General features: G+C 42.7%; 2 protein-coding genes across 4 annotated transcripts in view; both read right to left on the bottom strand.

Annotated features, from left to right (window-relative positions):
• Positions 1-10521, bottom strand: part of SEPTIN5 (septin 5) — a 42604-nt gene extending 32083 nt beyond the window's left edge. The window contains exons 1-2 of one of the 2 annotated variants that reach the window (XM_021544537.3): positions 10376-10521; positions 10232-10242 (exon numbers count right to left, since the gene is read on the bottom strand). In XM_021544537.3, coding sequence (XP_021400212.1) covers positions 10232-10242; positions 10376-10418 — 54 coding nt within the window. In that variant the 5' untranslated portion in view covers positions 10419-10521. The remainder of the gene's footprint in view (positions 1-10231; positions 10243-10375) is intronic. The other variant, XM_021544538.3, reaches the window with a different exon arrangement.
• A 2792-nt stretch (positions 10522-13313) lies between these two features.
• Positions 13314-25357, bottom strand: part of LOC110478099 (septin-2) — a 35081-nt gene continuing 23037 nt past the window's right edge. Inside the window, exons 12-13 of one of the 2 annotated variants that reach the window (XM_021544542.2) lie at positions 20695-20788; positions 13314-14119 (exon numbers count right to left, since the gene is read on the bottom strand). In XM_021544542.2, the coding sequence (XP_021400217.1) occupies positions 20720-20788 (69 nt within the window). In that variant the 3' untranslated portion in view covers positions 13314-14119; positions 20695-20719. The remainder of the gene's footprint in view (positions 14120-20694; positions 20789-25357) is intronic. The other variant, XM_021544541.2, reaches the window with a different exon arrangement.

Below are 25357 nucleotides of genomic sequence, written 5' to 3'. Positions count from 1 at the left end.
TGGAGTGGAAAAAATTGCATTTGCTAGGCTGTGTTTTCCTACGAGGCAACCCAAAGGAAATGGAAACAGCGGCGTAGGTGAGGCAGGGCAGCGAGGCAGAGTGGGGAGTGCTCCTCTCAGTCCATGAGTTAGCAGAGAGCCAGCACCCCCATGCAATGTCAGCTCAAGTGACAGCCACAACAGGCCAAGAGTAATTTGTCACTTGCAGCCCTTTAACGAGAACTGGGTGCAAAATCAAATTAGATACCCATGAATAGCTCTTAGGATGTGCAGCACAGCATGAAGTTAAACCTTTATATGTTTTAGGAATCCAAAGATAACTATCTTCAAGCAAAGCCTGGAACCACTGTCACATGCGAAGTGAGGAGGGGTTCTCTTGGGCTTCTAGCCTGGGCTCTGACTTGCCAGGCCAAACAATAATCTCTTGGGATGTATTTTCTGGAATTTATTTTCTCAGATTTATTCTCTGTGTGGGTTCTCATCCCACTGCCCCTCACAGGCTTTTCAGGCTCATTTATAAACCATTGCCTTGAAAACACAAAGCAACACCTGCTTCCTCTTCTGAAGAAAACACAAGCTGGCCTATTACTGCAGGATGCCAGCCAAATGGTGGGTGGATGCCCTAATTATTTCATTTTTTTGAAAAATAATGAAGAAAAATAGTTATTTGTCATGAAGGAAAATCCCTAATCAGCTAAGGGACAAACTCTAGGTATCTAGTACACATAGATTCACTGGAAGCTCCACAAGGAAGCTCTCACCCTCTAGCATACGCAGGGTATCTGAGCAAACGAGAGCAGCAATCTCATCCAGACATTTCCTGGATGTCCATTGCCATTAATATCATGATAAATGGGATCCGAATCCTCCAAAATGCCCAAAATCTGCTGTGAGTCCTACCTGCAGGGACACACTTAAGTGCTAAATACATCCAAGTGCAAGATGCAGCACAGGAACAGCTGACGGGAAGAAGCATCCACACACTTTGCAAGGAAGCAGAAGATGCCTCATTAAGCCTTCAAACTAACAAGCCCCATGACATCCCTCATTAGCAACCCCATGCACACACTGCACTGCTGCCACACGAGGGGCAGCTCCAATAACACCATCACTTGTTTACCAAGAGAACAATTCTGCTATTGCCTGACACCTGCCCATGACAGTGCGACCACGGGAGGAGCAGGGAGATGTTCAGATGACACTGGGCATTCAAAACGCCTGGCACTGGCTGGAACCTCTGAGCAGCTGCTGAGGACCAGCCCTACCACCTCAAACAGAAAGGCTTTCACTGACATTAATGAGAGCTGCTGCAAATAATGCCATCCCACAGCTCTGAGATGCATGCAAGTGCATTTGGGGACTGGCAGCTGAACAGAGCCAGCACTGAGGAACAGGAACGCTGGGCTCCCTCCAGTTGCTTCTGATTTACTCCAATTGCTGCGAGATCCAATGCTGTGAACCTGGTGTGAGCCAAGCATGGTAGGGCAGGGCAGATGAGGCTTATCCAGGTGACAAGAGGACACACTCCTGCTGCACAGTGATGGTCATCGGGGTCCTAAGCAGGTCCATGTGGCACTGCTGGGGCATATGCAGCAACTAGGCCTCTAGCTCGCTGACCTCCATGGGCTCTGAGCCTCTGGAGTGTCAGCCCCAGGGCTGTTGGCAGACCAGAGCTGATCCAGAGGGTGCCAGCTGCTCAGTGAACCTGGAGTGCTTCCCAAGCATGTACCTGGATCAACTGCTCAGTAAAAGCACCAAGTTCTGAAAATTACTGTCCTCCTCAATACCCACTTCCCTCATAAACACATGTGCTGCCAAGGACGCCTTTCAAGGGAAGGGGAGCTCTTTGAAGTAGCTGACAGCACAGGTATAAAACTTGGGATGAGACACAAGCAGTTTCTCTTCTGCTTGCTCCAGTACACTGCTCCAGCTGCATCACAGAAACCATCTCTGAGAGTCAGGACTGCAAGAACAATGGCCAGGAGACAAGAGATCACCCCTGACAGCATCTCTCATTGTCCCAATGACACATTCTTGCTCATCTTGGCCCTGTGCAATCATGGCAAGGCCTTGCTGCAGACCAGCTGCATCTCTTGAATTAACTCCTGCTGTCTTGATTCAGCTCACTGCCTACAAAGCAGGGCAAATACCAGCTTCTGAAGGGTCTGATGCTTCTTCCATTACTGCCTGATCCCAGCTGGCTCCCTAAGAAGCAGGAACCTCTGAGAATCTAAAGAATCTTAAAAGCCATAAATGTCCCTGACATTTTTTACAGCAGGCCTGGGGCAGGGGGAAATTACTATTGGTGAAGATGGGCATTTCCAGGACTTCATATCACTGGCAGACACTCAGGAGAACTTCAAACCAAAGAGAAAGCACAGCCAAGGAGACAGTGCATAGGGCAGGCCTTTGTGACTCACATTTCACCTGAGTATATAATTAATGTAGTATGCAATTTATTTTAAAATAAAAGTGGATGTAAGACTGCAGGATCTAAAGAGACTATATGTGTGTACGTATCACAGCAAGAATGAGCTCAGTGCATCAGGAAGGATTAAAATAGTTCCCACGCTAAGGAAACAGCAAGGAGACATTACAAAAAGCTGAAAGCAAAGTGACTTGTCTGGGAAGTAACCTTAAAAATAATTGCAATACAAACTATAGCAGTAAAAGGCCTGGCTTGCCATGTGTGTTCACACAGCTTCATGCACCAGAGGTCTGCAAGGAAGAATAAAACGTAATCACTGGAGCCACATCTGTACTGCCACAGGCTTTGCCTCACAGAAAGCAGAAGGAAGATGTAAAGCCCTTGGAGCCTCTTTTCCCACAAGCTGAATGGATCTCTTTCCCCTCCCTTGCTTCTGCACTGAGAACGTCCCGAGGTCAGTGGGACGGGCTCACTCCTCATGGCCAGTCTCCAGGAGCTAGCACTCATGATCCTGTGCTTTATTTGCTCAGCCTGCACTCTCAGCTCCAGTTTCCCTGCCAGGAGTCATTCTGAGAGAATGGCACCAACTGCCTCGGGTGGGGTCAGGCAGAGAGGGGCCATCCCAGCTCCACACACACACCCTGGACACATTGGATAACAAGCTGCAAGACAAACAGGGCACTCCCAAAGATTCCCGGAGGAGCAAAGGGCTGAGCTGCACAAAGCTCAGGTCCCCCTCTCCTTGGCACCGAGTGGTCACACAGCACAGGCAGGGCCAGGCAGCCGCTGCCCCTCTCTCCCCAGCAGGAGTCAGGGCAGGCCGAGCACGGTGTTACTGCCATCAGCCACTGCCACTGTGCACAGAAACAGCCCAGATTTAAGAGCTGAGTGAACAACTGGAGTTAACTTCTAGTTAGGGGTTCCCACCTCTGACTGACTTACAACTACACTGGCTCACACCCCACAGAGCCCCAGGCTCGCATGAACCACGGCCCAGGATCCTCCAGTGCTACATTTCCAAGCATTAACCCAGAGTCTCCTTCAATCCTGGCTGCCATGGCACAGCACCAGGTTGGGGCAGGCCAGGGGCTCCACGGCTGTATCCAGAGAGGTCTCTGACATCCTGAGCATCCCTGCACTGTCCTGTCCTGCCCAGTGCAGCTACATCACTCTTCCAGAGCTCAACTTCTCTTATTTCTTTTGACTTCAGGGTGGACAGTTGTACTCAAGCCAGAAACTAAACAATTCTCCTCCCCCTCTTGGCGTTACACCCTTACAGATGCTTGTGCAGGGTTTCACTTCCTCTTAAGCTCTTGGCCAACACTTAGCCAAGCTTTGCTTGTTAGCAAAACAGACTCTGCATCTTCTCAGCACACTCTCCCTTCCAGCCACCCCAGCACTTGGCTGCTGTGATGCTGCTGGGTACCAGGCTTGCAGGCAGGGAGTGAGGACTGAAGGAAGGGTGGCTGAATTCAGAACAGCTTAACGTTAGCAGGTCATAACAGATTTCAATTAGTGCACTAGAAATACAGAAGAAAAGGAATGAAGGATATCACTCCATTCAGTCCTAAAACAAAAACAGCTCTTACTTAAGTCAGAAGCAACAGATTTGTTCTACTTCCTGCAGCCAGCCTCTATGGTCAGCAGTGTATATCCAAATCTTCCCTCTGTGTGCAGTGCTGCCTTCCCCTGTTCATGCTGAACAGTGTTTCTGGAAAGCCAAGTCATGGATGAACAGCAGCACATATACATACTGATGAGGAGCATATGTTCTGGCATCTGATCCCAGCACCACACACAAATCCAGCTCCTGAACACTTCTGTGGGAACAAGATGACTGCAAACCTCTTCACAGCTCCAGGGACAAATCTCTGGGAGAAAAGGAATGTGTAACAGCAGACAAACATTTTTTTCCTGCGCTTCAAGGCTAACCACAATGTAGACATGCGCGCACACACACAAAATCCAGCCCTTATGGGAATTATTCCAGTATGCCATGAAACAATTAGCATACACTTCACAAACATCTGAAGTCACACACATGTTAGAGGTGCCCCATGTTTCTTTTATGAGTAGAGCATTATACTGTGTGGTTTCACTGTCATAGGGAAACCTCTGCCTTGGGCAAGAAGGGGACAAACTCTTAGTGTTGGTCAGGAAAGAAAACTCTACAGGTAAGCAAAGAATGTGCCCTCCAGTTCATGCTCTGATATCCAAGAAAAAAGACAACACAGAGGCCACTTGAACTGGAAGAGAAATGGGAATGGGAGAGGAATCCTCTCAACTTAGCCAAGAGTTATCTCAGCAAGAAGTACCTGAAGTACTAAGGATGAAGCTGAGCTCCCCAGGCTTGGTTCCAGCACATATGAGCAGTAACTGCAGCATGGTTATAGGAGCCACCACTGTGGGGTATCCCAAAACAGCTGGAGAAACCCCTTGGACTGAACATTTAAACCTAATTTGGCAAAGCTCTTGAGATACACAGCAGGCACCCAGCCTGGCCTGGCACAGTGACCAACCAGCTGGCTGAGGTGGAATCTCCTCTGGATTTCCAAAATGTCCATTTCACTGGGTATTTAATGAGCAGCACCTTAGACTGAAACTGGACAATATGGGTTCTAGAAAACACTGAACTCCACCAGTTGTTTCTCTTTCGACTTGCCATTCCTCAACTTTTCCAAGGAATGGTCATAACACAAGCCCCTTACATTTACTGCTAGAACCATCAAATGAAGAACAGCATCAGTGTGAAACCAGTAACATTTCTCGAGAGCATAAGTGGTTGTAAGAGACTCCTTGACTTTGGAGACTAAAAGCACCCAGGGACTGTGTTTGTCCCTTGTTCAAATGGTGGCAACATTTTCCCCTCTGCAATTGCAAGCTTTTGCAAAGCTCCAGCAGTCTGGAACCCAGCAGCTGAACAAGTGCCACCAGCATCTCTTGAGGTTAAATGAAGGTTGTTCCTACTCCCTCAATATCAGCAAGGATCAAGCCCTAACATCTATTGAACTTACATATTTGGTTAATGTGCCTGGAACACTGGAACTGCCCTGTACAACTCTCACAAGTATAGCAGAATTTTGCAGTTGTGTACAAGTAGCTGAGCAGGGAAACTGAAGTGACAAAAATCCTGTGCAGGAAGCACTTCTCCTTTCCATAAACTGCAGATTGGTACTTGCATCAAGAGGGCTGAACTTCTCCCCTGCCCTGCACTCACAACTGTTTCATCCATTTGGAGCATAAATAATTGAGAAGAGACAGCAGCTGGAGACAGAATGTGTGCCCAGCTCTCCAGCAGTTCTGTTTCACCACAAAGCCCATGTACTGGCCTCTTTTTACAGCCCTTTTCCAAGTAGACAAGCATATAAAGAATGAAAAAAAAAAGTCTAAGTGCCCAGGATGAACTTCCCTTCCCAGCCCAGAACAGCCCATCTGTGACACAGGGCCTCCTGCAGCCAGGCTGTTTAGGCAGATGCACAGCAGAAAGACAGGCAGGGCTGAACCTCCTGTCCTGCTGCAGTCCCACCCGCTCCCGACACTGTTCTGAGCACTGAGCCACTGCCCAGACCAGAGGGCAAGGGACCAACGTTGTCTTTTGAAATGGGCCAAAAAAAATGAATGAAACACACAAGGCTTTTCACAGAGAAGTAAAAGCTTCCACTCCTGTGTTGCGTCTGGCCAAGATACACTGGAACATCAGAAAAACAAGCAGGGATGTGCTGCTTTAAGAGTGTTTCCAGTATTTACCTCCAGATTCTGTGACTAATTTGCTACTCCCTTCCTGGCAGGCGCATCTTGGTAGCCAGGATGCATGACCAGGGTTGGAAAACACAGAGGCTGGAAAGAGACCTTAATGTGGGGAGTCAAAGAGAAACAGCCTCACCCAGGGCAAGCTATGACACAGTGAGAGACTATCCAGCTGTGGTGAAATATCCCATTAGACAGCTGCAAACATAATTTTCTTTCTCCAAGGGGGGGAAAAAAAAGCCACCTCACCACAACCATCCTGAGTTGACACAGAGCAGGAACACAGATCCATATGGCTGCTCCCAATGACTCAAAGAATCACAATTATAAAATAATTGGTTTAATTCTGAGAAAATTAAAGAGTCAGTGGTAGTCTGTTCTCCTTCCAGATTCCATACTTTTCTGCACAAGCAAGAATGTTCCTCTAGCCACAAGACTACAAGATTTGTTACTGTAAGAAAAACATTCAGGTGAAAGATGGAAATGCCACAAAGGAACAGTGAAGGTACAAGTCCTCCAAGCTACTCCAGCAGAGACTTTGGGGAGATTCTGTAAAGATTAAGTTCTGCTTATGGTCTTTGTTGTACAGTTGCTGTACAAGAGGACGTACCACTCTGATGATACTTCTCATCACGTGTTTCACAAAACTGAGGGTCACATTAGGTCATATTCAACCAGCTCACGGCAACCACAAGGAATCACCACTTTTCCCTCCTCTTAATCTGTTCTTGGTCATCAGCAGCTGCCTGCACTGAGTTGTCCTCAGTGTGATGGGCAGTATCTACAAGTACCCTGGGTGTCTCAGCTCCATGCAGAGTGCAGTCTTTCAGAAGATACACTTACCTGTAGCCCATCTGGGTTTATTTCTCCATAAGCACAGCAGAGCAAAGGAGAAAGCAGCTCAGCACACATTAAGAGGGAACTGGGGGGTTTCCACCAGTGTTCTCTGGTAGGCAAGGCTGGGGTTGAAAGCTGACCTTAAAAATGATGCTCTGTGTTGGCACAGTTGCTATTTCAGATAGAAGGCATCTCTGCTGTTTGCAATATCTGCTGTTCCAGGAACAACAGAAATCTCTGCTCCATTTTTTATAAGAAAAAACAAAAGGAGTCTGAACGTAAGATTTTAACATATAAAACCCAGATTCTCAAAAACTGAAACACAAAGGCAATGAATTCAGTTCTCAATGACTGGCACTGAAACCATTCCTCCAATCAAACTACTTTTTGCACAGCATCTTCTCTATATACAGGCACCCATATATTTTTACTGACAAGCAGACCACTTAAAAATAAGTAAAAAAAAAAGACTAAACTGAATGTAAAAGGCACAGCCCTGTAATTTCAAACCCACTGAAAGAACTGGATCCACCAGATAGTCTCTGCTCCCACACCCAAACAACTTTGCAAGTTGATGGGGTGGGGAGAGATCAACTTGGGAAGGAGAAGTTCCCATCCTCCTGATTTAAAAAGAAACAATGACTTCAAAGAACATGAGAGACATGAGCCTGAATGGGCAGGAGCCAGCTTCAGAGGCACAGCAAAGTAACACCCCAAACACACACACACGCCAACAACACGAGCTAGGAGGCATGTTCTGGAGGAGTGTGCCAGGAGACTCCAGCTTAACCAGGTACTTAAGAAGGTTTCACCTTTACTCCTCCCACAGCAACACCTCTGGCTTTGGCAGAACATCCATCTGCTGTACTTGCCCTGTCAAATTCTTGACAAATTGCTGTGTTTCCCTACATGGGGCCTACTCCTCTGCACATGTGACATTGGTCATTGCTTCATTTCCTACGCAGCTTCACCAAGAGAATCCCTCTTAGTGATCCAGTGGAAAATAAATTGCTAGGAAAGAAACCATCCATCTCTCCAAGAGGTGCTGAACTGAGGAGCTTGGTGTCACCAGGCAACCTGCCACAGAGCTCCACACCAGCCAAAGCTCTTAAACCACAACCCTTCCCCTGGGAATGCTGGATGCTCTGCACACAGAAACCAGGATGAAACCTCCACTGACTTCAGTAATTAAGAGGTCATTCCTTGGAAATCAGAGAGGTGGAGAATCTACCGTTATTTTTTCCTGATGAATGGTAGTAATTAGGAGCCCAATCTGCAAATCAGAGTACCCTGAACCCAGACAATGCATCAGCCCTGACCATGCTGTGAGGGAGGATGAACACACATTCTTTGTCACCACATTGTTCCATTCTATGGACACGGTAAGTCATGAAAATTATTAAGACTTCACCAAAGGCAACCCTACTTACATGCAATCTATTGTACTGCCCTCTAAGAAGCTCACTTCATTTCCCAAATATTCATTAAAAAATAGCTTTTATAATAATTTTTTTTAAAATCAATTCAGACAAGAACTATAGCTTTAAGTAAATCCTTTCAATTGCTCTCTGCTGTCAGATGCAAGAAGATTGGAAAAAAGTGGCACAGGAAGAAAAATCCTGCTCTTAAAAAATACTAAAGAGAAATAATTTATGCTTTTGAGTATTCAGGTTAATTTTAACAGATTGCTTTGTGTTCACAGCTTGGTTTCCCCTTTCCATCCACAAGTAACAGGCCTGGCCCAAATCCATAATGAACTGTGCTCCATCATGCAATACCCACTCTACACTCAGCGTAAGACACGCAGATACACACACACCTCCTCCACACTGAAGGAAAGAGCTCCTCTGCCCCAGCAGGGACTGCACTGGCCTGCACACATGGGCTCTTGGGGTACAGACTCCAGCCCACTTTTGCCTATGCAGTGTGACAAGAGCCTTCAGGAGTTATGATAATATCTACAACAGACTCCTCTGATCTCTACCTCGCTTCTTCCCCTAGGGAATGCACAGAAAGAAGCCTTAATAATAACCCGCTTCCCTCTTAATTTAAAAACATGAACTGTAGAACAGTATGGTTTGAGGGGGCATGTCACAAAGCTTCTTCCCAATTCACAGCTTACACTAGATGTTCCACAGTGTCAGAAAACATTCTGGATTGCTTTCATCCAGAAATCAAACAATAATTAACTACAAAATTCACAAATAACTAAAAAATACTAGCAAAATTTCAAGTACCTTGGGAAAAATGCATCTGGTGATCCCATTATCCTATTACCCCTAGATTTACTTTTTTCTTCTCATCACTGCGATCAGCAGCTCACAAAATGCACAGTGCCAAGTCTGCATTATACAGGGAAACACCATCTCTTGCCATGGCCAGGTGAATATCCAAGCTGCTACGAAGGCAGTTTGCTTTTCTGTGGCCCAAAAAGGCTGTGCAGTACTAGGGTCTTAGCAGGCAAGGTGTTTGCTTCATACAGAGTTGGAGCCTCAGAGAAAGACTGCACTCAAAGGCAAGTGTAAGCCAGGCTGGGAATGGGTGAGATTCTTCCCATGCAGTGCTCTGCTGTGTTAACCATCACCCCCATCCCCACCCCTGTGAGACAGAAAGGCTCTTTCATTTACAGCAGACTTCCCTATATCATGATGATGGGTACTAAGGGACACACAAGACCCTGATAGCTCCTTACCTAAGCATTCAAGCTCTGCAGAGGAAGATTCCTCTTCTTTTCAAACATCCTAAATCCCTCCAAATACCAAATAGACAACAAAAAAACCTGTCGATGTCATCTGATTGCATCACCCCTGCTCTCTCTCCAGGACTCAAAGGCATGTCTCCAAATAGCTATTAGCTTTTCAAAGCAAAACAGATGTTTCCTAACACCCAAATCCTGGCCGCCTGCGAGGTGCCGGTCGGCTGCAGCACCAAGGAGCGGCAGGACCGGGGCTGTGTCTGCGCATCTGTGCTGCGGAGGGGAGAGGGATGCGAGACGTGCTCCCAATACCCAAACGCCTCTGCCAGCCCCGCGCTGCCTTTCTCCATCCGAACCCGCTCGACACACCCAAAGGCAGCGACAAAAAAGAAACCCAAGCCAAAAGCCGGCGGGATGCGGCAGGCAAAGCGCCTATTTCCCGGATGAAGGCAGCCAAGCCGCCGCTGTGCGCAGGTAGCTGGCGCATCCCCGCGGAGAGCCGTGCCCGGCGGGAGCCCACCTACCTGCTTCTCCTCTGCGGGGCGGCGCGGCCAGGGCGGGATGCCCGCGGGGGGGACCGGCGGCGGGGAGAGAAAAGGAGAGAGAGTGAGGCGAGAGGGACGCGCCGGGCCGCGGGGCGGAGCGGCCGCGCGTCCCCGCCGCCTCACCTGGGTTGACCAGCTTGCTCTTGTACCGCATGCCCGTGCTCATGGTGCCTCCCTGCAGCGACAGCCGTGCCCGAGTGTGCGGCGCTGGGTGGGGGACTGAGGCAGTGCGAGCGGCGGGGCCGCCCCGCGCCGCCGCCGAGGGGCCGCCCGGGGCCGCCAATCCCGGGAGCCGAGCCCGCCCCGGGCCCGCCCCCGCCGGGTGACAGCCGGGCCGGGGGCTGCCGGAGCCGGGCAGGGCGGCGGGACCCGCCGGCCGCAGCACCGGAGCGATGCCGCCCCGCCGGCCCCGCGCCGTGCCGGCGGCTGGCGAGCACAGCTCCGGGCCGGGCTGATGTGCGGGAATAACCCCCCGCAGCCGGGCAGGCTACACCTCCCTGAAGGTTTAAACACTATAAAAGGCAGCACTCCCTGCTCTCGAACAGAAAGACAGCAGCGAGAAGGAGGAATACGGTATAGAAAAAAATACAAACCCCAAACACAAATGGAATAAATAGGAAATGTGTTTCCAGATTTAGCGTCTCAAAATACAGTGGGAAGTCCTGAATCATACTGCAACCATGCTGTGTGAATTAGGAATGTGTGCTCTGTTTCCATTAAAAAAATTTAGAGGTTATATGGGAAGTTATTTTAGGTAAAAGCTGTCAGCGTAACTCTTTAAGACGAGGCAAGAGAGAACTTAAATGAAAAGCAGCACTTGCACAGGACATGAGAATAACTCATAGAAAACAACAGAGAAGAAAGGAGAATGGGATGTGAAGACTAAGGACACCCAGATCCCTCCCCTGACTTCACGGCTGCAGGGAGGGGTCATGTCTTCCCCATTTCAAGGAGAGGCAAATTATCAGACCTGAAAGTCTTCTGAATACACGACAGGATAAGTTTGGCAGGGTGATGGCTGCATAACTGAAGGGCACTGCCCTGCCTGGGAACAAACATGACACTGATGCCACAATATCAACTTTTCAAATCCTTGCAGTCATCACAGCATTTATCTTGGCCTTTCTTCCAGCTTCTCATTCAAAACATCCCTCAGAACAAGGAGACACTCCCAAGGCCTGGCAATCCGAGGCACATACATTTTAAAACCACATTAGCTCACCCTGAGCTCACTTTCAGCCATTGATTCAAAGCATCAGAAAAAAATGCATCAGGTAATTGTCAGCAAATTTCCTTGTTTTTAAATGCTAGAAAGCCCCAGACCATCAGAGACTCTGCACCACAATTAAAGGCACCAACGAGCCAATCAGCCTTTCATGAGTTGTTTTATAGTCTGCCACAGTGTTTTAAAACTAATGAAGGCTGAAAGGACTGCAGTCAAATACTCTTTGATCCTGCTGAACAGTCATTTAAAAAGTTATATGTGGACACTTTGCCCCATTGCTGGAAAACGTCAGTCTGGAGAAGGCCAGGATGAAATTCAGAGAAAGGGACTTGTCTTCCAAGTCCCTGGTACTGCCAACACCTAGAGGAGTTGAAATGCAAAGTCAGAAAGCAGCCTCTAGCCAGTGTCCTCTGTCCAGAGAGCTCCACAGTACAAAGACTTGGCTTAACAAGTCTATTCTCCCAGTCAGCTGTTAAGTATTTTAACAAAACCAAGTTCAAATGTAACTGAAAACTAACATCGGTCAACATCAAAGAAGTGGTAGAAAGCAAAAAAAAAATAAAACTACATTGAAAGGAAAGTACACACATATGGAATCAGCAGCTCTACAACCCCTTCTTGGACAATTATTAAAATAGATCTCAAATTTTGAGCCAAAATGCTCCATCTGGAATCCACAAACCCAAAGAAAGTACAGACTATCAATCAATACTCAGTATCACCAAGTAAAAATCTTTTCACTGAGACTTCCTATACAAGAACTGTGACGGTGACTTTAGGTGCCTTGCTTTAAAGAGAGAAAAAAACTCCTCTAGATGCTTTTGATAGTCTGCTTCCCCATTGTCCTAGCTGGCTTTGAAAGGCAAAGCTTTCATGCTACCTTTGCCCAGAGAGCTAATCTAGTTTGTAACTAAGGTCTCCAACTGAAGTCTGGGTTTCTCAGGAGGGGTGTGGCTGTACTGACTTTCACCAGAACAAACGGACAGCACATAATTAAAAGGGTTACAAAACATGATGCAAAATCCTGGAAGAAAAACAACAAGAAATGCGCAAAAAACAGCAAACAAATTATGAGAAAAAGTTTGCCATTAAATCTCTCACCTTGGCCCTCTGGACAGACATGGTTAAATTCAAATCTTCATAAAAATGGTAGAAAATTTGCGTGAATGCAAATCTGACACTCCATTTCTTCTTTCAACTTCATTATAGCAGCCACTGAAGTAACAATACAATGTCCATTTTATGCAGTTCAACTCCAAGCAAGCCAAATATGCATCTGAGTAATGCCAATCATTTGTGAATCCTATCCTGATTAAACAGTCATTGCTAGACAGCAAAATTAGGGGTAATCATTACATGAAAGACACCCCAATTTAGTACAAAAGACAAAGTGTCTCAATCCCATATTTGGAAAGTAATTTACACTTGTGCATATATAAAACACACAAGACTACAAAGGCATGCAGAAGAGAGCTGTAACTCAGCAATGACAAAGGAAATAACAACATTCTTGAACTTATAAAGTAAGGTGTGTGATCAGATTTTCCAAGATATTCACTCATTTAAAGACACCAGTAGGTGCTTAATGAACTTTGGAAAAAAATAGATGAGAAGTTTTGCCACCTAACTTACAGGTAAAACTCTTTTAAAATTGTTTTGAAATGAAATCAACACAGTTTGCAGGTATACAAATTTTAGAAAACACCTTCATACCCCAGGGTAAACATCACAATTCCTTTGAAAATGCACTGTCCACAACACCATTACAGCATTTCATACATTAGCTTGAAAAGGCAAAATAAAACAAGAAAAACCACCCCAAAAAGAAAATCAACATTTTCCACATTCATACAATTTATTACAAAACTTCAATGAAAAGTAGTGCTATGGTATATATAAAAAATCAGTACATGCCATCGCTCAGCTGACAGATAGAAATGCCTGTGACAAATTTTTGCCATCAATTCTTGAGACCTGAAGCCAAACCTCCAGAGGCATCCACACAAGTTGTTGGTGTGTGGAGTGTTTATGGTGTGTTAAGGCACGGCAATTTAGGAAAGTCAGCTTTTTCCAATCACTGGTGAATCATTAGCATTTCGTACATTTTCTCATACATCATACAAATGCAAATCACCAGAGATGAAGCTTCCAAAGCAACAAAAGCACAGAGGAAGTTCTGAAGAACTGATATGATACACAATAACCTAGAATGGCAGGTGAAAGTTATAATACTGTGCAAACACACATACGTTTACCATAAACAGGCCACAAAGTCTTAGTATTAACCACGAAACTGTTCAGAACAACCTAGCAGATAAATGATTAATTCCTTAAATCCACCACAATGACTAGTCCAAACAGTGTACTCTTGGCAGTTTCTGAATAAAAAGGAGGATAATAAAAGAAGGATAATAAAACCACATTGGTAAGTATGAAGACAGTGTTACGAAAGGAATCAAAAAAGATACATGGTAAGTTGAATAACATTGATTATATAAAACAAGCAATTTTACAACACGATCTTCAGACTTTGTGTTTGTTTTAACGCAGGTCCTGGTCTGTGGCATCCAGCTTTTGCATTTGAACGTTACCACTCGGGCAAAGAAAAGAGAGCACCCATCCACTTAGAGAACCGTATGCTGCTGGAACAAAAGTGGAAAACAGAGCATTAGAAAGGACAAACTCTCGGCACTGTCAGAGCACTGGGGCTGTTGGAGCCCCTCTGAGCAAAGCAGCATAATCTAGGGAATGGGGAGTTTCAGTTCCTGCAGCACAGGCACCTGCATTACAATTAGATCAGCTGAGCAGTTTGGTCCTAAATATTTATTCCAAATGTCCAATAAGAGCTTCTAAATGAGAACTTATTTTTAGCTACATAGTTTCTTAGGCACCCATAGGCTGCAAGAACACAAGGAGAGTGTTACAGCTCCTCTCAACAGTCCTGCACACAACACATCGACCTTGGCCTGTTCTATGAAACATTATTGCTTGCTGAGGGAAACAAACCACTCAGCGAAACAGGGCTAGCAGTAAACAGCAAACTTGACATCATGCACCAACGTTGATTGCTAAGGTAAAGCAGGAAAGCAGACATTTTTTTCAAGCATTCATACAGCAGTGTTCCTGTGACTGGAAAAAAAAAAGGGGGATACTGGTCTGTAATTTCAAAAATAACTACCAGTTTTGACTATTTCTATAGTTATTGCCAATCAAAAAGGCTGCTACAAAGAAAGCAGAATCCCAGCTTTCCCTGAAAGTTGAATCCTTCTTAAGAAGTTGTGTCAGATTTGGAACTCGGGGGATACACCTCAAATTCTCCAGTCCCAAAAAAAACTCATTCCTTACAGAAAAAATCAGTTTAATCTAAATGCTCTTTTCTGGAGAAAATAGAATTATTCTATAAAACACTATTGTGCCAACTTATTTGTAAAATACACTGTAACACTCATCCAGACTGCAGTGGGGATAAAGAGCAACATGCTTTGCTCTTTGCCCTTCTCACTGGAGTTCTGTTCAATACACAAATCCTTCTCATTTTAAGGAGCCCATCACTTTTAATAACAACTAAAACAAGCAAGCAAGCAATAAGGCTTTAAAGCCATAGTCCATAAATTGCTAAGCAAATTCAATACTCAAATTCAAACTCAGCCTGTTGTGCTACACTGCTACTTTGAGTTGGAAAGAGAAACTAAACCAAGTTTCTGCCACTGCCTGCCCAACTCTAATCTGTTACAGAAGATATCTCAAGAAAAAAACTGTAATTCATGTTTCAGACTCACAAAAAGACTGGAATTTCCAATAAACATGAAGGCTTGGGTTCTGAGCACAGCTGTGCATTGATGTTAGCAGCATTAGCTACATGATACCCACATTTTATAAGCTGCAGAACACACTTGGGGCAAAGTATGCTTGTGTACTTTTAACGTGGACTCATTTTACTGCTCTTTCTTCCTCATCTTGTAAGGCAATATTTTATGATACAATTAGGTTAATACTATTCTTGACAAGTTTGACCTCTAGCTTTACTAGACCTTACAGCCCCCCATGTTCATTTCACCAACACAGAGTTAACAAATGCCTCCATCTGCAACATGAGTTCATACCATCATTGAATAAAGAGGGTATTTCTCCAGTGTGCCATTAAAACAAAACTCTCTCAGTAAGCAGCATAACTAGCAAGTACTACATACACCTGCACCTGATCCAGTGGTCACATAGCTCAGAATCCTGTATTTATGAAGATTTTGAACACTTTGTAAAGTAAATGGGTTTGTCTCCCCCTCAGCTCTTCCCAGAAGACCACTACAATTCAGAGTGACTTGGCACCCCTGTGTTCCCTTCTGAACTCCAAATGAGAGAAATTTGCTTGATAAGCAGCTACAGTTTCTCACTCAATTCAATTGTTTTTCTTCAAATAGCACCCATTTTATGATAACTACAGCCCTTCGAGTGTCCCATCATCAGCAAGAACTTTGAGAAATGGCATCTTTCCAAAAGGCAGAGGAGTACTGGATGACACCAGTACTCTGCTGTAGGTTTTGACTCGGTTCATCACCACACCCCAAACATTTTGGTTTTCTGGTGTTTCAGTCACCCTCTGTCGACTTCACTGCTTCAAATTTGTTTCCTTTCCTTTGCTACTCTGTAGCAAGACCTCAGACTTCCCCACAGCAAACATCATCAGCCAAGTTCACAGTAAGTTACAAAATTGGCCTTTAAACTGATTACCAATGCTCATCAGTTAAATATGTCAATAGGGGTGATAACCACCGAGTCACATCTACATACCAGGATCCAAGCTTCAAAACTATTACAAATGTTCCTCTGTTTCTTTAGGAAAAAGCGGCCCTGATACATTTTCAGGTTCCCCATGTTACCATAAAATTTCCAACAGAAGTCTGTTCTGTAAAGGTGGAAAAAGTTGTGCCAGCCCATTAATGCAGGGCTTGCTGAACAACTCCACAGTCAAAAGAACTGAGGAGAGCTGGACACTGACAGCACTTTCCTGGTCTAGTTTCTAGCCAGAGAAACATCCATTGGCAGTGCCAGGCAGTTGTTACAAATACTACAAATTTGCCCAACCTTCACATTCCCTAGGTTCTCAATTTCAGCTGCCAAAAAACTACAACATCATCTCTACATCCTCAAATGACATTTGTCATCAGATCAATTCAGCATTCAGCAGCATCATTTTAGAAGGCTGGTTGCTATGACAGTGCTTTGTGTTGTTCTGTTAAATGATGTCAATTCATTGGTAGAAGAAAGGAACTGTTTGGTGTCTTTAGCACTGTTCTTATCAAGAACCAGTTAATGTGCTCAGGAGGCTTTAAAATACTTGTGGAAATCACAAGCTATACTAAAAGAATTTTCAACATCCTACAGATATTTTAAGCGCAAGATGCTTCGGTTTCTTTTTTGTCTGAACATATTTCCCTAACTATAACTACATTTCCAGATGGCTGTATTAGCATTCCACAGCCTGGCTTCTGTTACTGATTTGTCCCAGTATGATCTTGAAACTGAGTGAAGACAGACAAATCAGATTTGTAAGAATAACAAGAGGAAAACAGATTGCAGAGAGATACATTTTGAGAAGCACAGAAGGAAAAGGAAGAAACATCCACCAATAACCATTTCACTTGGTATAATTATTCCAGCTTTTCATAATAATTGCTCATCAAATTCAGAAACTAGTAAATATGCTATTGGAGTTACTGCAGGCTTATTTCAAAAGCATTTCATATTTGAGTACCCAAATAAAACTGAACATGTTTTAGGTTTTGCTATCTTATTCCTCCCATCTTTCTCTTCAATCCTTCATGTGAACTGTCAAATATAAGAACCAATATATTCCTACACTTTATAGCAGTGTCTTGTGTTCTACAAGAAAAAACAAAGCCGAGAAAGATTAGCAAGGGGAGTATATCAAAAGTCAGGGTAAAAAAAATGTTACTGCTTATTCTAAGAATATTCTGGTGTCTAGCTGTGCTCTCATTGCCTGCTCCACCTGCACTAGTTGCACACAGAAGCCATTAAATGTTTAGACGAAAGAGACAAAAGTGTAGGTCAACACACCTTTGTCAGGGCTGCACTCAAAAGATCTTAATCACCACAATCTGTTCTCACAGGCTTTTGTCAGAAACTGCAGTTGCAAACAGGAATGACCAGTGTGCCAAAATCATCTTCCTTTCCTACCTCTAACCCAGTCTTCACCAGCATTCATCTTCATTCCCTTTCAGGATTCTACTTCTCCACAGCATGAAATCTGTCTGCCATCTTTGGAAACTTTGAATGTATTTCCTGCATCTAATTTTTTGCCTTTGTCACTCTCCTTAGTCTTCTCTTACTCCAGCCTTGAAAGTAAAGGAAACTTCTTGAAGTGAACACTCTCTTTGCTCTTTCCATAAAACCTTTAAAGATGACCCTATTCAAAGGGGATAAGGCAAACCAGATCTTCCAGTCATCTCATCTGTGTAGTACTTTCTGGTAACACAGACTTGTCAGCCTTTTTGCAAGAATTTGAGTTTAGCACTTTTTAATCATTATGCAATGCTCCTCCCAGAAAACCTCAAAGAATTCAGCAATCTCCTCCCCACTCCAAAATACAACTGAAATCAGAAGTGGGTATTTCACATATTTGGATATTAACACATTTCATTACCCTACTGTTTATTCTCCAGCTCTTAACTATGAAGGTCTTCATACCATACCACACCCCACTTTTCCCAAAATACCTGAAAACTGTGCTTTATGAAGGGGAAAATATTTTAAGATACTTTTGAAGAAAACACAAAAATTAAATATGTATCCAAAATAAAAGGGAAAACATTAATTTTTACATAAACTCTCTGTTTATAAAGTCACATATTTTTCTCAGCACAAAGTAAAGGTACAAAAGAGCAATGGGAGGAGAGACTGTGCTTTCAGTGATCCTTTAAATTTCTTGTAAAACTAGAACCTAAGAGATGTTCAAGATAAACTGCAGTAGAACAAAAATATTAATATCAACTACATTTAAATGTGTTGGTAGTTTGGCTCTGTTAACCACGGTGTTAATTACAAGTTTCCTGGTTTCTCTAGAAATAGTGATTTCAATAAAATATGGCAAATAAATCTGATGGGAATGGTGGAGGCTGAACTCATCACTCCTCCTAAGTTGCAAAATCAGTTAACATGCATGAGAGAAACTTCCCTAAGGCTAAGCTCTGGATGAGGATTCCTTTCCACATGCTGCCAGGATCATATAGCAACATCCTGGTTTAGGAGGACTGCATCTGCAGTTCTGACTGCATATGGGGTAACAATAAAAAAATCAATCTATCTTTCACTCTCTCTCTTAAGGGTAACAAAACTGGAACTTCAAAATCTTTCCTGAAAGCAATCTGTTAAACATGATTTTCACAGCAGCTGCAGATATGTAGCTTAGCAAATTTCAAAGTAACAGCAGGACCTCCACGTATGATGATCTCATTGAAATCCTTCTCAAAATCATCCACACTCAAGTATTTCAGCCCAATTAACTTCATCTCAAGGTTTAGTTCAAATCACAACAAGACCATGGGAACACTCGGTTAAATCTGCAAAGTCTCCTGCTTAACATACAGAGTGGTCCAAGCTGCACTCCAGATTAGCAGGGTGAGGTATCTACAAAAGAACATTTCCCTTGGACAGACATGAGCATGCTCAGAACTCTGTTTACTTACGTAGCCATGGCTGCAAATTCAGCCAGGGACAAACCATGCACCAGTTCCTTTTTAAAATGACCATATCCAGTATTGCCAGAAGCTGTGAAACACAGGGCCATTTCTGGGGCCATTTCTGGCTAACCATTAGTGGGAATACTACATCCCATCAACCCTCAGATACTGATTTAACAGCAAAGGCAGCACCTAGGAACTGAGGAAAGAAATCTCAATTTAATTGTACCCCTTGCCATCCTCTGCCCTGCCAACAACAACTGTGGACAAGGGTAGACTTATGGTGTGTTTTTCTTATTGAGTATCAGTTTGAAAGTGCCATGTGAGTTCTAACTCCTACAAAGAACTGAGCTCCTTAGCAAAAAATAGTAACAGTAATTTACACTAAAAAAGCGTTCCTACACCAAATAACCATTTCTACAAGTGGTAAGAATTTGGCCACATGACAACAAAATTACAGTGAAAACTTGGAACCTTCAATTCAGACTATAGTATTTAACAATATTGAACAGGCTGCAAAATGACCAGCTCCTGTCCAGGGAATGAGAGCTTTCTGTCAGACACTGCTTTCACAAACACCGTGTGGTCAGCCACAAAATTCTCCTCAATGTTTAGATTTCCAACTCTGGGAAAATATATCTTAGTATGGAAATTGGAAGACATGATGTGAAGACTCCTCCATCTGCAACAGTTGAAACTGTGACAGTAAGAAACCTGGGACTGAATTACTTATTTCCCCTTAAGTATTTCACTCAAAGATAACAGTGCCCATACCAGTAAAACCATCAACTTCTGCTTAAGCGAGAATCCAGTGAAGAAGTTTATTTCTTTATTTTTTTCTTCTTTTTATGTAAACAGGAAGACTAAAGGTTCAAATAAAGGCAACAAAAAATCTCCTTATTTTAGGCTTGGAATGTTGGCAGCTGACACAAGGTCATAAGGGATAATATAATCCATTTTATTCAAGCTTTACATTCCACAAGACCAGCAATCACAACTAGAGTATTAAACTGAAGTATTAAGCAATAAGACTTCTCATATCCTTCCATTTTTTGTTCTTGCATTTAAAAGAAAAATTCTACCAGAAGAAAGAATATGTGCTACAGGAATTTTTTTCTTCACTCACTCTGATCTCCCCTAATACATCATACATATAAAGGGAGTATGTATTCAATACAACTGAACAAAATTCTGTCTGGCTCTTTGAGAAAACTGTTAAAATCTCAGCAACCTACATACCTCAAAACACTCTATCTTCTGTTTACGTATCAAATTAATTTTCTGACCAGCTTGTGCTAACAGAAGCAAAGCCTGATGATCCAAAAGTAAGGCACTGAAGAGAAGGATTTACAGGTCTTAAAAACAGCTGGAAGATAACACTGGAATATATCTTTTCTAGTCTAATCATGACATCACTTTTTCCTATTACATACAGTAAATGCACGACCAAAGTGCAAAATTAACAATAATCATTGCCAAAATCTTCTGTAAGAGGTGAAAACAAGTCAGAAAAGCAATACCTGATGCATCCAGATGCTAAACACCTTAGTCATCACCAGGCTTCATCCTCATCTGGGCTTGCATCTGGGCAATCATCTCCTGCATGCGGCGCAGCTGGAAGAGAAAGACACCCCAGTGGTCACAGCAATTTCACGAGAAGCCCAAAAATCCAGGAACCTTAAAACTTTTTTTTTTTCCCATGCAGAATACAGATCCTATTTTCCTCTTCACAGAAATTCACATAACTGAATACTTTGGTTTTCTCCATCTCATATCCTTCAGTTCAGTACATCTAACTTTCATGAAAGATTTGTAATACTTATAAGGCAAATTAAGCAACAGAATCCAAATCTTTTGAAGCCAGCTATGCTTGCAGACCTATGAATCAACATTTAACTCATAATAAGGAAAGCATGTCCTTTAGGTGAGCACAGAGCTACATCTGAGTGTAGCAGCTTTGTTCTGATACAGGTGCTCAAAGCATAAGATCATGTAGGAACATTCATCCTGTGACTATCAGAGAACTCTGGAAATTTTTAGCAGTAGTAACAGCAAAACATGAAAACAAGACTTAAAAAGCTATTTCAAAAGAGAAATAAAAAGATGTTTATAAAATTTGGAATGCCAGACTAAACATATTAAGCACTAATATTTTTTTCATCTAAACAATTACTTTTCCTGGAAAAAACTGTTTTCTTAAGGCATTTTCTTGTAACACTTAAAAGTTGGTTTCCATTTAATAAAAGGCCACTTATACATAATGCTTTGTTGCTAGTTGTTTTTCCTAAAAAAAAAAAAAAATTAATCAGAACAAATGTTCCTAAGACAGAAGAAAGAACACTAATATGGATTTTCAAAGTATATATGCAAATACCTCTAATTTGCTTCACAAATGACTGGGTACTTCCTTCCAAATGCAGGTGGGGAAGCTCCACATACAGAACAACAAGAGCCCCATTTTACAAAGTGGGAAGGAAATGGGCTGCTATTTCCATGCACGCTATATAACCTATGAGTACACCTCAAACCAGAGATCATGTAGAAATCTGAGGATTGTATAGCAATTTCTCCTTTTTTATTTATGTAGAGAAGTGCTTTTGTTTATTTTCAAGGGGGAAACTGATAAAGCACTCTGTTTAAACAATTATACTCTATTTTCATCCAGTAAACCACATTAACTATTGTGATTCTTGTTACTCCACCAGGTTCAATACAAAAGAACCTGAGACAAATGCTAGAATATATGCATGTGGTGTTGAGCTGTTGTTCTGTTTTGTTTAAAATAATCCGACAAATGGAAAGAAACATCACAGAACAAGAAAAACTAACTGCAGGTGCCTATATCACTTTTTCTTGCCTGCACTTAGGTACAGATTTAGGAAGATTAACTAAAGAGTAAAAAAGATTGCAGCACAGCCAGCAGTACCAGAGCTTTTTAAAAACTCGCTGGCTTATGTACTTATCCTCTTGCTGCTGCAGCACAGGGTTCAGGGGAGGCTAATTCAGGTTCCTGTGACTGCTGCAGAGATGCCCTCTGACAAAAGGAAATTTGCACAGGAACAGCATGAAAAACAGCATAAAATACAGTTAAGTCTGTGAGGATTATTATAAACCCATCTGCATCTTTCTGCTCAGTACTTAAAACAAAAAGCTTCTGATCAAAAAGATGGCATAATGTTGCAGGAAGGAGGAAAAAGAAGAAGAAAGTTCCCCAAATGTGTGCTGCATTGATTTCATGATACAAGAAAAAAGAAAAGCTTCAAAGATCAACTTGTAAATATGTAAGACACCTGGTCTTTTGAACTTTCTCACTGCAGATCTACCATCAGAATAAAACTAGCTTTTTGTAAGCTCTCCTACTTGAGCTTTCCCAAGAGCACTCCAAGCTGAGCCATGAAACATTCCCAAAATAGAAACCATTCAGTAATCACAGGGGGAGATACTGCTGCACACATATTATGGTGATTGTTCAAATGCAGATTTTTGCTAATAGCCAACATTATATTTTAAGACTTAAATACAGAATTGAGAATTGAATTTCCTTAACTTTAACTGATAAAAATATGTCCATAGCACAAAATAAATCAGATGCTGCATATGACACAAAGATAAGGTAACACAAAAGCCCAAGGAAACCTACTCTGCTCTAGTGTTAAGAGTGTAAAAGATTTTCCTTTTCCATCCTCATGTGGTGTTTTTGAGACCTACTGGTGAAGTCTCAGTCTTTTCCATTAGGCAAGGAATGGCAAATTTCTGAAGCTAGTTTAGAATAATTCAGTAGAAAACCTTTCAGGCACAAGGTCTGTAAAAAAAATGAGGCATATTGTTTGAAAATTAAAAAAAGGGAATCAAGCTCTATTATGCTCAAGTTGTAACCACACCAGTCTCTTCAAAAATTCATCTCTGAGTAAAGAACAGGATATAAGAGCTGTTCCTCCACATTGCACTACAAAAAAAAACCAGCTCATGGTCCCCTTACTGGACCTACTGAATAGACAAAAAAACCCCTCTGCTCTTAATAAAGAAGACTGTAAAAGAATCACACAAAAGACTTAAATTGATCTCATATCAACATCTACATTCCCTTTGCTGTTGGGGACTGCAAGCAACAAGGGCAGAGAGTGACTTTGATCTTGCTCAGCAGAGTCCTCTCACTTGCAAGAGCAGCATTGATACATTTGTGTTCAGCCCCTAAAGAACGGATGCTACAACATGACAGCATAGGGCCAATGCATATCATGAGTGGAAGGAAACTAGGAAACAATGTTTGGAAATCTGTTACAACAAATAATTCCTGTGAATTCTCAGATAACAAAAGGCAAAAGAATAAACAAAACCTTGGTATAAATGCCCCTTAGTTTACTTATGTCAGATTTACAATTTAGTTCAAACGATCATGTAACTACTGCAGCAAATCAGAAAGGAAACAAACATTTAAAATGAGAGCTAAGGTTATAGACTTAAAAGTGAACCATACATGTGGTCAGTAGTCTCCACACCCTTAACAGAAACCACAGACACACAGCTCTGGGGTACCTACAGAATTTCATATAATACCAACAGACACTATTCCTGTTTAAACAACATGAACAGCTTCTCAGTGACCAATATGCAGGTATCACAGGAGGAGAAATATTAATAAATTAACAGTATTTACTTCCCACTGATACGTTTCCCCTCTAGCAAGTCTGATTATTCCTGCCCATGCTTTTACATAAGAAAGGCATAAGTGAAGATGCTGCAAGAAGAGGGAAGATGGAAAACTGCAGACAAAGGATTTTCTAGCAAATGTTCCCACAAGAATTCTTTTGATTAAAAATACTTCCAATACCAAAGAACACAAGTAATTTTGCTAACTGAAAACAGGAAAAATATTCCTGATAATTTAAAAATGGGGCTACCATTAAGATAAATATCTTCCATAGGACACATTCACAAAGAGCAGAAGTAACTCAGGCCACAGTCATTGAGCTGTGCATGCACTGTTCCTTCAGAACAGTGAAGGAACTGTTCCTTCAAAAAACAGCTAAAAACAAGAAAAAAGCAATTGTTCAAAGAAAAAAAAAAAAAAGGCACCAAACTTTTGCATTGTAATTCCTCAGAGATTCCCATTGCTAACTGGGGTTTTCTTCTTAGGAAGTTCTCCAGGACTAAGACTGCACACTTCACAAGGCAAGGCTGAAGCATTCTGCCCCTGCACTGGGCAGTAACATCCCATAAAAAATTAAACTTTAGAGCTGTTTTTATTTCCATCAGATCTGCAGGTCTTCATCAGCAGTCATGCTGTCTCTTCCCATGGAAGGCTGCCCCTTCCTCTCAAGACAATGCTTTCCCAAACCCCAGCAGCAGCAGGCAGTTACCTGCACACATTGGTCCCATCCTCACTCCCCACAGGGCCACTGCTGGCCCCCAGCCTGGCAGCCCCACTGCTGCTCCTCCTCCTGACTCCCACACTAACCCAGGGCTCTTTATTTCATCTACCAAGGGTTACACACATTCAGAAAGTGGAAGGACAGAGAGAAAACAAGGTCAACATTGTGTTCATTCTGCTACATACAGCACACTGCTGACCAACTCCACTGGAAACAGAAGTGTGGAAAGATTTGCCCAAAGTCTCAGGGTAGCTCACTAGAGAAACCCAGAGGAGTTTATTCCTTGCTGTTTTCATGTAATCACAGCACTAACAATTTTCATGGAAGTACTACCTGTCATAACCTTCAAAGGTTTTTATTGACAAGACATCTTCAGAGTAGGAAAAATATGGCACAAAACTATAAACTTTAAGTTTGTGCCCATTACACTACAACATCAAAATAATCTGTTCTGCATCATATTTACAGTAAGGAGCAAGAACATCTTTATGCCTATTTTCATTTTCCAGCTCTAAAAAAACACGTTATCACTTGCAAATGAGCAAAAGCACAATGAGACTAAGCAATAAATCCAAAATGACAGATTAGCAATCACAAATTGGCTGAGCTGGGGACCACATCCTTTGGCATAATAAAAGACCATTTAGCCAAAGTGATGCCTTGATAAAGATGATCCTGGCACTAGTTCAAGCATTCATTCCTTCCAAGGTTATATAAACCTCACAAAACTGTAAATAGAACATCAAGCACCGTTACTGATGGGAATGCAGAACAGGAGGGGAAATGGATATTTATTTTCTCTGTGAAGGCC

The sequence above is a fragment of the Lonchura striata genome, chromosome 18 (assembly GCF_046129695.1).
Source record: "Lonchura striata isolate bLonStr1 chromosome 18, bLonStr1.mat, whole genome shotgun sequence".
Taxonomy (NCBI): domain Eukaryota; kingdom Metazoa; phylum Chordata; class Aves; order Passeriformes; family Estrildidae; genus Lonchura; species Lonchura striata.
Note: the sequence above shows the minus strand (reverse complement) of the source record. Positions and strands in the feature narration are given on the sequence as shown.